We start from the raw sequence: 14,413 nt of genomic DNA, 5'->3' as shown, positions 1-14,413 counted from the left end.
GCAATGGAGAAAAGTCACCTGTCTTCCATGCTGGGAAAGGGTGCATGCAATTGTCCAGGGATTGAGCATATTGATCTTTAGATGGGGTTATCTCTGAGGGGACTTCTTAGCTGCAGTTACAGGCTTTGTAAGTTAATAGATAGGCATTTGAGGAAATAGAAAAAGGTATCAGGGAAAATAGGAATTGAGTTTTAACGTGTTTAACATGTCTGGTATTTCTGAACCTCCAGAAAAATGTCCATGCAACCGCCTTATACTGTACATCTTGTGGACATTTAGCCACATTTCCTGAAATGAAATCTATGAGAAGTACAAATTCCTTCACTTGAATGTGAATTACAAAATATAGATGTGTTTAACTAAGTTAGATTATCTTATACAGCATCCATTCCTACAGACTTTCATGCTGTCCACATAGTGCTGTTCTCACATGGCTACCCAGGTAATGATGCATGATAACATGTCTACATTTCAGCAGACACAGATTACAGTATAGACACAATGCAGCAGTGCATAAATAAATACAATGTGCATGTGCTTCTACATCCCCCATCCTGCTTGTCCACTTCAGGCGCAACAGCTAGTGGTGTCATGGGTCTGTAGTGTTTTAGAGCTTGATTTCCCTGAAACTAAAAGATGAAGGGTTGCCAGCTCTCTGCTCTAGGATCCATGGTTCCTGAGATCATGCGACTGTATAGAGCTTTGCATGTTTTCTCTGTGTCCAAATTGGTTTCTTTCATGTTCTCTGGTTTTGTCCAACCTCCAAAAAAACATGCATGTAGATAAATACAGTAAATACAAGCTACAGTAAATGAGTACTTGAATGTATGTGAATGTATGTGTGTAGGGTTTACTGCATTGCACTGGTAACCAGCCTTATACTGTTTTCTGCATCCACAACCACCCTGACCAGGATAAATAGTGTTACTGAAGATGAACATATAAACAAATTAATGAATCAGCTATGATAAGTAAGAAATTACCAATAATAATACATTTGACTCTGATATTTGATATCACTTGATAACCAGAACTGTGCACTTCTACAGTAGAGTTACCCAAGGTTGTCTTTAAAAAAAATAATATATGACTTAATGCAGAAACTGTTGGAGTATTGTGAAAAGCACACCTCAGTAACGGCTGTTCTCAGGAGCTCCAGGATTTCTAGGCTCGTCTGTGAGTGACCCTAATAGAGCATGACTACCATTCTAGCACAGCGCTTCCTAATCAAGTCCATGGGGACTCCCATTCGGTCAACATTTTCGTTCTATTCCTGCTCCCAACACACAGTGGGGTAATAAAGAACACTGAATATTTGATACAACTGGGTTTGGAGCTGGCACAGAACAAAAATTCAAGCCATAAGGGGTTTCCCTGTAGATGGGATTAGGGATCACTGTGTTAGTGGATGAAAAGAGAAAAGAAAGGTTAAGCCTCCACTGGAAACCCGTTTGTGTTCCGCTTAAGCACCATTGTGGGGGTGCCTCAGTATTTCTATGTGCCCCCATACTGACTGCTCTAGCATTTATAATGGGCACCAGGTACCAATTTGGTTAGACAGCCCAACGACCAAGCTATCCTCTGCAGCAGTAAGTTAGCTAATGAACTTATCAAACTTTACTACTTTTTTATTTAAATTTCATAACATCAACATTTGAATTTTACACTGAATAACATAATGATTTTGGTTGAACGTAGGTTCTCAAATTGATGTAAGCTGTAGAAAAGAGATTTGAGTGTGTATTCTATAAGAACAGAAACCTAAGAGCATGTTGATTTAAATGCTGATTGGAGTATTCCCAGACATGCTATTTCTGTTTGCGTGGCAGATTATACCCTCAGCGAAGAAAATGTGCAAGCCTGGGGTTTTAAGATATAACCACTCTGCTCATGGAAAAGCTACACTGTATGTTTTTTGTTTAAGTGGACATTGAGTATACAGTGCAGTTTAAAGGGATATCTAAGGTACATAATTACCTAACCTTGTTCATTTGTTCTCTTTGTAAAAATGTTCCTGCATCTTCTGTTCATTTGTTCAACTGATTTTTTATTTTTTGACAATTGTGCATGAAAAAAAACAGACATGGATCATTTATCTTGCATGTAATTTGACAGGGGCGTTTCTCATGTTTGTCAGTTTGTCTAGACTTTTCCTTTCTTTCTGACTGATTAAACACTTTAGCACAGTCAGCCTAGAAAATCGCACATTTTTATCCCCCAGGAAACCAAAGTTGTAAACGGACCCTGGTACAATAATAGTCTGTTCAATTAAATTAGTTTGGTTTTGTGCGTTTCCTCTGGAGAGCAAAAAAAAAAAATGGGTTGTATTTAGGAGCACTTAAAACTTCCAGCTCGTGGAAAAGAGCAGCTGCATGTATCGATAGGCTGATGAATCCAGACCCCTCCTCCTATTCTTCCTCCTCCTCTTCGCAAAAAAGGCTCTCGTGCAGGAGAGCGGGTCTGCCATGATAAAGAGAGACAGCACCGCGATCCCCATTAGACAGCGCGGCGAACAGAACGAGTCTGTTTCCCTCGCCGTCATTTAATCGGATAGAGCGCGGGCACGATGCTGCCTCTCACCACCGACTCTCGCGCAACATCAGCAGCAGCAGCAGCAGCAGTAGCATCTTCCTCAGGCGGAAACCCGGGGTGCTGCTGATTCCTGCGGATCCGTGCTCTGTCAAAAGCTCGGAAATGAAGAGAATGAATGTAAGCGCGTCGGTGTGTTTGTGTGTGTGTGTGTGTGTGCGTGCGTGCGTGTGTGTGTTTGTGTGTGTGTGTGTGTGTGTGTGCACGCACGCACGCGCGCTTGTGTTGTGCTGGTGTTTTTGCGCTGTTCCATACCCGTTGGGTCGGAGACGCTCAAGCTGAGGTTTGCGCGCGTGGACGCGGATATTAGTTTATATAAATAGGATATTAGTGGTTCTAAAATATAAATGCAACTTTGTGTCTTAGCGCGCGGTGTGTGTGTATGTGTGTGTGTGTGGAGATAGAAGCTGTCTGTAGACTGCGATAGGGTAGAACGATAGAAAAAATATATGTAATATAAAACACAGTAAAATACAAAAATCGCTGCTGGGGTTTTGTTCTGATTTGTAACTTAGCACTGGGTTTCTTCTTATTATACGGATGCTTTAACACTGATGGTGCAAAGTGAGCATGTCATGTCATTTGGCTTTGGCGCACAGCATGTGCCATGTACCAGTGAGTCTATTAAGTGACTAAGACCCACAAAAAGTCAGTTTCAAACAGAGAAGACAAATCTTAAGGGCACAAACACGTGTGCACGTGCATCAGAGTGGCCTTACTTTAAAATGCAGTGTAAAGTGCACACAAAAGTAGGTGAAAACGTCAGCATTTGGCTTTTGTTTTTCTGTGTGCAGACTCGCTGGAAGTCTTCCCCGATGTGGCCGTCCGGAATTGGCAGCAGATTGCCGTGTCCTCGCGAGTCGGCGCTGCGCAGAGCGGCCATCAGTGGAAACGTGCTTGCGCTGCCGCCGTATCACGTGCCCACGGGCCGGAGCGTGCGCGTCTTCATCTGCGCCAACCCAGACGGTAAAGAGCAAAGCTCGCTCTAACGGATGACTCACGAACCTTGGCGTGTGTGTAGAGAGAGAGAGAGAGAGAGAGAGAGAGAGAGAGAGAGAGAGTGTTTATGTGAGAGTGTTTATGTGAGAGAGTGTGTGTGTGTGTGTGTGTGTGAGAGAGAGAGAGAGAGAGAGAGAGAGAGCGTGTGTGTGTGTGTGTGTGTGAGAGAGAGAGAGAGAGAGAGAGAGAGAGAGTGTGTGTGTGTGTGAGAGAGAGAGGGAGAGAGTGTGTGTATAGAAACCCCCCTTGAATCATGAGTCACGATTGGCCTAAGGGCTTTTGGTTGTTGTCAGATTGAGTGGTGTCCCATCTTATTGGAATGTCTTTAATGCTTTTTGAGAAGGTAAATTATTTTCATGATTTTGTTGAGTTTTCATTAGCTTTATTTTTATGGTTCAATATCCACCAGCAGCTGGCAAAATAACAGTATGGCTCAGCAGCTTAAGTTTCATTTCAACTTTGAGTGCTATGCCCTGCTACACTGCACCCACTGGATGACTAAAGCTTTTTTTTTTTAAATAAATATTAATGACATATTCATCAGACATATTGCTGTATAAATGTGCCACTAATATGCAACTTATTATTATACCACTATTACATTTTAGATGAAGATCTTTCCACTTTTTTTCTTCAATTCTAGAAGGAAAACATTGAGTTTTTGACATCATGTCATAAAAATGAAAACAAAGTACTTTTTTTCTGAAAGGACGAAACTTCAGAAGTTCCAATAAGCACAATGCTGAGGTTCACCAGATGGGAAGTGATTCTGGCCCAGTCCCAAATGGCCCCTAAATTCTGTGTTTTGCCTTCAAGTATGCACTCTAGTGCAAGTGTTCAAGATTTTAAAAGTGAGAAACTGGGACACAGCATCTGTTAAACTCTCCATAATGTTCCACTTTTTGCTACAGCATAGCATTAAGACACCATATCAGAGTCGCTATCTTTAAATTGTCAAGCTCCATTACTGATGCACAAAATCAGTGCTAGACATGAAACGTGGAATAAATAATACTCTTCGTTTTTACGTCAGGAACCCAAATGTTTTGTTTTTGTTATTTTTCCCTCTTACCCTCTGGGTGAACCCTTTTAGGTTCTATTCAGAAGCCTACAAAAGAGAGTTTATCTATCAAAGAAGGTTCCAGTTATCTAATTATCCAAATTACACTCATGGAACTATTTTTTAAGAGTGTTGTTTGGTATGTCTGTTAGCGAGGATGAAGCATTTGTGCTTTCTTAATAATCCAAGAAAAGCCTTCAGTTTGTTTAGCGGCTTTCATAGCGGTGAACTATTATCGTGACCTGTTTAAAAAATGACATGATTTCGTAATAGGAATTGATGTGCAGGGGTGGTTTATACATGCCGTCAACCATCACAATATCCTCCAATATAGCTGCCACTAGTTTATGAGAGACTGAAGAAAACAGGAAACCCCACCTAGCAACCCCTTACTTGGTGGCCAGATAAATGCCATAAAATTTAACAGTTGACACAAAAAATTAGTAATGATTTTAGATGACCCTGAGAATACCACAGCATTGTGTTTCATTATATGTACCCTGAACTGTACACTGTACACTGGACGGCCAGCTGTGTGTCACCAGTGTGCTGATGACTGAACTACTGTGAAAGCTGTCAGTGCAGTCATGCTGAAAGAAAAAGCAATAAATATGGCACTGTAGGAAGAGAGCAAGCTGTTAGGACATAAAGCAAGGGCAATCCTAAAATAACCCTGCACTGGTTTGCGAAAAATCATTAGGGTCATTAGGGAAAGAGTGTTGGTGGTGTGAAAACTCAAAATGATGACTTAGCATCAGGGCTTTGAGAGTCTCCATTTTTACTATTTAATATAGACCCACTTTACCATGAACCAGCTCAAACCTGCAGATTTGTTTAATTAATGTTTAGGCAGAAATAACAACAGTGAACAACAAAATCACTGACAACCCAACACCAGTGTTCCTGCTTTTGATTAAAACAGACATCTTGCAACACAAGCATAAAAGGTATTTAGTTATTTACTTTATAGCACATGCAATCTTTATATAATCTGTAGATTCTTGAGGATTATGAGGATTATATAATATCAAATGACCAGTGTGCATGAGTGATGCTGAGGAGCAGTATGTCACTCAAAGGTAAAAGCAATGCAAAAAGCATGCAGCAGAAGATTTGACTCTGCGATGCAGGAAGACCTTAAAATAGGGCTTCTAATCTTGGAGTAAACAAAGCAAGGAAAGGGCAGGTTAGGTGAGAGGAGAGAGAGACATAGAGAGAAACAGACAGGGGTGGTGAAATGAGAGCGAAAGGGATAAGATAAACTGCACTCTGTAACTAATAATAAGCCTTTAAATATATTAAACAAACGATTTTTGTAACATATCAATTATCATATAACCTTGATTTATCTTCTGACCAGTGTTATTCACTGAATAAGAGTTCAGTGATATCACAGAGTTCAGTGATATTTTTACTTTTTCTACTTAAATATAACTTTTGTAATATTTAGCAGTAAGTATAATTTAATAAAATTACATTTATTTAAAATAATAAAATGAGTTTGGAGCTCATACACTGTAAACAGGAGCAAAAATGATTGATGTGGACCAACAACATCCAACCGATCAGACAAGGTAGTGTCTCATCTTACGTCCCAATCATACTGGCACTTACATTAAAAGACAATTAAGAGACAAAATACTAAAAAGAAGGGGATATTTTTGTCAGGAATTTTGAACTAAAACATGTTGAATTAACCTCCAGTATCACTAACTGTACTTTTAGTAAATTTGGGTGAGCAGAATACAAACATGCTGAGATAGGTATTTGATCAAAATAGCAAGAGTTGCAACAAAAATACATAGGCGAAAGATCATTTTTTATGTAAATAAATGGCAAAGGGCTTTCCAAGGCAGTACCATGGGATGTACTAAGAAAAGAAACTGTGAGAATATGGATTCATCTCTCATGGATTGTGACACACTTATTAAACACACTTACAGGCACCACAGCTTTATTTCTTGATAAAGCTTTATGTGCTTGCTGTAGGACAAAACACAGATAGCATGCAAGGAGACTAGATTAGGAGTAGAAAACCTGTCACATTTCTCTTCTCCAGCTGCAGAGAGCAGACAGTGGACAGCTTCAGCTCAGGGATTAAAGAAATAAAGAAAACAGTGAGGTGTGTGAGATAAGCAGGAGGCTTTCTTCAGGGTATTAATACATACCACATTCATACACATGTATGAGAATAAATGGGGTTTCGGAGTTTGGTTATGTTTCCAATGGTTCGTGTGATGCTCATCCTACATGAGCACTAGAGGGTGCAATTAATTCACTAGAAATTCACCCACACACTCACACTCCTTGTAACAAGTGTTCTAAAATCTACTTCCTTAATTATCCTTAACCCAGAAACACTCTTTTTGTGTTATGATCCTTATCCATGCTATGGTTAAATGCTACACTATGATTTAAAGACACTGCTACATGGAGGAAGGGGAGCAGCTGCAGAGTTACCACCACAAGTCAGCTTTGAGGAGACAGAGGGAATAACATTTATACGCTTGTTTAGCTCTCCTGTTTCTCTTTGGGGCAAATCCAGGGTGGTTAAGCTTTTATGAGCACAGCGCCTTTTTAACAGAGAAAGGGATCTGATATTCACAGTCCTTCACAGTCATTTATTTATATCATATAGGAGCTTCTTTAACACCTTACTAACTTGGCTTGTGACCATATTTGCTGACTAAAGTCACTTTGTTTCTCACAGATTTATCACATTTCTCAATAATAAAAGAGATCAAGAGATCTGGGTTGGGATTACCATTAACTGTATCTCTTACATTAAATATAAATTAGCATTGGCGATATGTAGCTCATTGTGTATATTTATACTCTGTTTTCACAATGAATGTAGTGACAATGCAACCTGTACGCTGCCACATAAACCTTTAACAAATCGAATGGGTAATGTTGTGCATTAGGGTTCCTCCAAGGATCATTAGCTAATATTATCTGCTGTATTAATTAACATTAACAAATGTTAAAAGTGACATTAACAAACCGTATGTAATGTTAATAAAGTATTAACTGACATTTAGTTAAATGTTAACTAAATACACCTGCACTGGGCTGATGTTTATTTAATACAGGAATAGAAATAAGTACACATAAATTAGCACAAATTAAGTGAACTGAACTTTGGCCTTTAGATATAGTTATTGATATATATACATATATATATATATATATATATATATATATATATATTTATATATATATATATATATATATACACACACACACACACACACACACACACACACATATATATATATATACAGTTAGCGCTTTAACCTGGTCAGGGTCATGTTGAATCTGGAGTCCATCCCAGGAACACTCAGCATGAACGCTAAGCTTTATCTCAGGGAACCATTCACACACTCATTCACACCTAGGGCAATTTAGAATCACCAATCCACCTGCTGCAGGGGTGTCCAGTTTTATACGCTGTGGGCCGGTGTGAGAGCAGGCTTTCATTCCAACCAAGCAGAAGTAACACCTGATGGTCCATTGAAAGCCAAGATCAACTGATTAAACAGGTGGACTTTTGCTTAATTGGAATGAAAACCTGCAGGCACCCCAGTCCTCGTGGACAAGAGTAAACACCCCAACCTACTGGCATCCCTTTTGAAGGTGATGTAAAAGCAGAGAAACTAGAGGAATTTCAGATGAGCATTGAGAGATCATTTACAGTTAAAACTTAAAATAATGGTCATGAAGGTGTTGGATCATATTGGGCAGTATTTATACTTGGGTTTATGGAGGGTTTGAACATTGTAGGTTGCATTGTGCAGGTGGTTGTCTTATTTGGTGTATTATTTAAAAAACATCAATTAATACAAGTGTTATCAAAGTTACTACACAAGTTACTGATAAGTTACTGATATGATAAAGTTATTGCATTAAATAATGTCAGTTAATTCCTAATGTAAAGAATTACCAATGAATCTGTCATTCTTCCAAGTCTAATTAAGCATAAACAGGTATAAGATGTAGGCTTTTCTTTTTTTATATATTTTACAAGGTTTTGCTTAATTTTATTACAAGCAAATGTGCCATTTTTGAGAAGCATCTTAAAACAATAAATAGAGATAGAGAGGTTTAAACAAATAGGAATTTTGGATTTGATTATCTTTTATATAAGTGCCAGACAGTAGAAATATAAAATAGACTGTTCAATTCACCCTGCTTTTCCAGTGTTGCTCCAAAGCTCCAAGATTAGAAATTGTCAATATGAATCTCATCTACATGCACAGACCAACACCGACGTGCGGGTTAGAGGAAGAGAGTGTTTAAGCTTTACTCAAAGTAACAGGAATAATGTCATGATTGAAAATACTTAGACCTAGAATTTTGTTCAGTTTCCAAAAAACAACAAAAAGGACGTATCTAGGTTTCACAAGCCAAACAATGGAAGAAATAAGATAAAAAAATCGATACTTAAGTGCGTACATATTGTTTTCTTTAGAGGATAGTCTAGAAAAGAGTGTTTTGTATTATATGACCTGGTGAAGTTTGGTGCCTTGGTATTCAAATACACAAATTAAAAGGCTTTGGATTTACATTGGGGTGTTGTATTATGGTTAGCTTCATGTTTAATAGAGAGCGGAAAATCTCAGAATGTGGTCCCTAAAAGTGTTCAATAAAGGACTGTTTTATTTCATTTGGTTCAATTTCCTTAGGCGGAAAAGATGTTTAATGGCAGTCTTTTGGAGCTTTGAATGAGGCCACAGGGCTTTATGGGGGAAACTGGGAATCTCTTTTATTTATTTTATTTCTCCCCTGCCCTTCCCTTTCTCCCTGCTTTTTGCTTCAGCTCCAGATCCCTCCCCCATTCAATACAATCTAGTTCAATAATGCTTTATTGGCACTGCTCTCTCTCTCTCTCTCTCTCTCTCTCTCTCTCTCTCTCTCCTCACTGAAATGATCTCACCAGTTTTCACTCCTTTTCTCTCGCTCCTGGTTTACAACCTATCGTCATAAATCACAGCAAGCGTTTAAGCCATGAGATCCATAAAGGCTGAGTGAAAGTTACAGTTCTGGCCAGTCTGCTGCCAGAGACTGTGTGTGTTTGTGTGTTTGTATGTATATGTGTATGTGTGTGTGACATAGAGACAGATTTTGCGTATAAGACGATTTAGTTGGTAGATGTGAATATTGTCAGAGAGAAAGAGTAAATGAAAGAATGGATCATTAAAATAGTAGATATGCCTAGTAGTAGTCTGAGGGTCTATGTGTAGAGTTATTCAATCCCTAAAGACTTTCTTTTTACAATGCAAAAAGCAGCAAAGCAAATCACAGACACACGTGTGCATTGGACCGTTTCTGTGCACAATTAAAATTAGTTTAAATTAAATTTAAAAAAGTACTTTACCCAACATACCAAAAGTTATGTTCGCCAGGGAAAGATAAAGTACTTTTCTGTCATTTAAGCATTTATTTATATATTTTGAGGTGATGAAAAACAAGACTCTAAAATAGGAATAAAATGGGATTCTAAATGTAACACGTTATTATTTAATGCATGCAGTTTTTAAAGGGAAACATCAACAATAACAGCATCTTCACTGAAGGCATTGTGGAAGTCGTTTAAAAATTAAAACTTTCAGCCAAGCTTGCACATTACATTAATTATATAGAAATCACCAGAAATATATATATATATATCTTTTTTTCATGAACACTTTCAAGACATTTTCCTGCATTATAAACACAGCATTTGATGTTAAATAATTTATTATCAATTTCTACATGCAGTACTGTGCAAAAGTTATTTTGTGTCAGTGGACAAGGGCAATTTAGACTCTCAAATGTTCATTTTTATTTAAAAAAGATGGAGAAATGTATTTATTAAAGAACATAACATATTAAAGGTACATCAGTCAACATTAGCTAACATATGGGCTCTAGAGTTGAATCAGAAACATTGGAAAGATATTTTTTTTCTTACTACAGGAACCTGCAATACATAAGGCTGTATATTTATGAAGAGAATTGCCTTACTTCATTACTAAGATATAGAGTTTAAAAGCATTTAATGTTTACTGTACTGCATTATGAGAGAAGTCCCTAATACTCCTGTATCTCATTAGAGGATATGACATCTGTGATCCGCTTTTATAGCTAAAACAACAATTTCACAAGTTGTTAACAATGAATAGTGGCTGTGTGCTGGTTTATATCAGAGGGTATATTATTAGCTTATATTATTTACCTAGATAGAACCATCAAACAGATTTCTACAGCACAGATATGCTTTCGGCAAGGGTCCATTTGTGACACTTGACAATATGACGTTATTTATCTACCGTGACATACCTTTTTATTATTTTTTTATTGTGTTATTCTGGCCATTTTTACCAAAGCGGGCAACAAAAGTGTCACAAAATCCTATCCTAAAAAAATATTGAATTGGTTCATTTATATTTTACTATTTACTATGTTTACTAACTATTAGTTTGTATTTAGAAACACTGCGTCATTACTACGAGTACACATTATTCCAAGCATGATGAGTATTGTTTTGGGGTCACATTGTGTTTTTTTCATTTACTGTGGCTTATGCTTTTACTTTCTGCCCCTGTCCCGTCATTTAGGGATTATCCAAATTTAATGCCACCTGCGTGATTTTGACACATGATGATAGCCTATGATAGTCCGATTAGTTCATGCAATTCCATCATATGTTCTAGCACAGCACATCACAATGGTTTGTTGAACTTGGCCCTTGTGCTGCCGTGGTATTGTAAAGAGACTATGTTTATTTGTGAACAGTAAGCAATGATTTTCTTGATTAAATAAAATCTTATTTGTCAAAATCCATCTTGTTACAAAATGTCAAGTCAGATTTTAGCTTTAAAATTATTAGATTTTTTTAAGATAGAACAAGAACATTGTGATTAATATCTGCAGGGATTAGATACAGATCCCCCTGTATATTATCAATAAAGAATAGGACTAAAGCCATGGGAGAAAAACTGAACGAATAATGACTGAAACATAGACTCTGTTTGGTTGAACCAAAATCAATGATATTTTTTTCTGTTCTCTGCACTTTAGCTCTGCATTTTAGCACAATGGGTATGACGTAAGTGTGAGGCTGAGGATGAAATGCAGAATGTAAGCTTTCATTTAGTTTTGTTATTTTATATAGCACAATGGGTACAAACAATACAAACATGTTAAATTAACAATGAATGAAAAACAAATTTCATGTTGAACAAATTGTTTGCAATTGATATTGTTGACCTGAGGACTACAAAGCATCCATGTCACCACATAGCTTTTGCAATATATTGTAAATGTATCCATATTTTAGTATTATTTAATTTAGTTCTTTGCTTAATTTGCCTAAAAAAATATATATATATCCATCTTTCTTTAATTATTCACAGACTTTACAATATATTGAATAGAATCCAGTTGTGGAATATCTTCTCTAGGGCTGCACTAGATGACTGACTAGATGTTCTAGATGACACTATATTTGTCATTGGACCTGTTGTCTTCACAATAGTGCACCTGAGCAAACAGGGGTTTAAAATATGTTTCAAAAGACAGGTGAAATGTGCTCAACATTGGAAACTCCTGACCTTGAGCTGTCTACCTATTTCTTGAAAGGTCTGTGACAAGAAAAGGTTAGGTGGAGGGGGCAACAGTGTCTGTACCAGTGAAATACTGTCAGTGAGAAAAGGCTTCTATACATACACTATCTCAAATTCAAAATAATTGGTTTGCATTGATGCAGGGAGGTTACACTTTGACTTAGTGGTTAGCATGTTTACCTCTCACCTCCAAGGCTGGGGGTCGGATTTCCACCTCTGTGTCGAGTTTGGGTGTGAGTCTACATGTTCTCCTGGTGCTTTGGGGGTTTCCTCGGGTACTCTGGTTTTCTCACCCAGTTCAAAGACATGCACTATAGGCTTCTTGGCATCTCTTCATATTTCATAGTGTGTTAGTGTGTGTGTGATTGTGTTTTGAGATGGGTTAGAACCCTTTCCAGGGTGTCCCCTGCCTTGTGAAAATAGTCTCCAGATGAATGAATGAATGAATGGATAGTTTATAATCTGAGGCAATTCAGTGTCAGGGAACTAATTTGATCATCTGTTCAATATTCGATTTAATGAATATTAAAAAGCTAGATTTACGATCATTCATTATCAGAGCGTACTAAAAGAATTCACATCTTTTATGTTTGTATATGAGTGTTCTCATTAGTTTAGATGATTTTTCCCTTTATATGATTGTATTTATACCTCTAGAAACTTTGATCAAAAACCAAGGACCAAAATATCATATTTTTATAAAGTTCATATTTCTTGATTGTTAGCATTCCATATTTAGATGCTAGCTATTGTCACTGCTGAGTAAGACATCACAATAAGTATAAATATTTAAAATGAAGGCAAAAATGACCTAATATTTCTCATTATAATATGTTTAATATGTCACTGTTTAAAGTTTATCTATAAATCTGTTGGCAGATATCATTTTTTTTTTTTCAAGTGTTTATTTGTACCGCAGTTATCTTCTAATAAAGCGAGATCAGTTTACACTTGAATCTAGTAAAAATGATAAAAAATCATAATTCAAGTCTAATTCTGTGTCAAAAGTCACATGTACACTGTAGTATTTACAAAATAAAAGTCTTAAGAAACATAGCAATAGGCAGCATAGTGTGGTATGCATTTTATCTCCAAGGCCTGCAAGCTTTTAGCAAACTCACATGTCCACACCTTATCACTCCCTCCTGACTCTCAGGACTCTGATGTATCAGAGCCACAGGCTGTGTGCTATTTTTGATGCTTTAACCACAGGTTTGTTAAGCAAAACTTGCTAACTTGTGTGTGATGAAGATTATACAAGAAAAAAAAACAACCATTCCCAACCATTTTACAGCCTTTCACATGATCAAGATCACAAGTAGTTTTCATGATGTAAAAGATGATAAAAATGTGTTGCCTGAGAAAAAAAATGTTTTTTTCTGAAATGAAAGAGCCTTTATTCTAACGTTCTGTGTATCTGGTTGCAGATACGGAGGCAGAGAGGAATGCCCTGAAAGAACACGTTTACCCCAAGCTGAGGGACTTCTGTAGAGAAAACTATGGCATTGAGTTCCAGGTAAAAGAAGTGTTGGATCTGTTTGTCCCAGGAGGGTTGGTAGACTTTTTGGTTCACCAGAAATAATATCACAAAGCTTTTTTCTGTTTAACAGGGTTACAGGTGTGAGAAATGGTGTGACTAAATCTTCCTGTCTGTTTCTCTCTCTCTCTCTCTCTCTCTCTCTCTCTCTCTCTCTCTCTCTCTCTCTCTCTCTCTCTCTCTCTCTGTCTCTCATATGCACAAACACACACTCATATTCACACACATTCACACACACATTCAACCCCAGCTCTGCCAGGTTTCAGCTCTAAATGAGACATACCTTTCGCTTCGTCCTGATTTGATTCCGTCCCTTCCCTCATTCCATGCTCACTGAGGATAGTTTACAATGCAAATTGAATGTGTTGAGGGAGAAAAGAGAGAGGGAGGACAGATTTCTATCGTGGCTGTTTGTTAAACAAATCCAGAAGGGTCATGAGAGACGATGGCCGGCGGCTGAAGCAGATGCCCATAGTTGGACCAAAACAACATAGGCTTGGGGCTTGTCCTGGTTTAGAAATCTTTCCCCCAGCATCTCTTACCCTTATGTAAACATGTCATGCCCCATTTAATGGAAAAAATTTTATTATTCAGAATTGAGCCATTACGTTTCTTGAGAAT

General features: G+C 37.5%; 1 protein-coding gene across 1 annotated transcript in view; it reads left to right on the top strand.

Moving 5' to 3' along the window:
* Positions 1 to 2,449: 2,449 nt before the first annotated feature.
* LOC132847972 (NACHT and WD repeat domain-containing protein 2) overlaps positions 2,450 to 14,413 on the top strand; it is a 46,746-nt gene continuing 34,782 nt past the window's right edge. Inside the window, exons 1-3 of the mRNA XM_060873476.1 lie at positions 2,450 to 2,709; positions 3,384 to 3,555; positions 13,683 to 13,771. Of these exons, the coding sequence (XP_060729459.1) occupies positions 2,695 to 2,709; positions 3,384 to 3,555; positions 13,683 to 13,771 (276 nt within the window). The 5' untranslated portion in view covers positions 2,450 to 2,694. The remainder of the gene's footprint in view (positions 2,710 to 3,383; positions 3,556 to 13,682; positions 13,772 to 14,413) is intronic.

Source organism: Tachysurus vachellii, chromosome 7 (assembly GCF_030014155.1).
Source record: "Tachysurus vachellii isolate PV-2020 chromosome 7, HZAU_Pvac_v1, whole genome shotgun sequence".
Taxonomy (NCBI): Eukaryota; Metazoa; Chordata; class Actinopteri; order Siluriformes; family Bagridae; genus Tachysurus; species Tachysurus vachellii.
The sequence above is the reverse complement of the archived record's forward strand: the minus strand, read 5'-3'. Positions and strand labels throughout refer to the sequence as shown.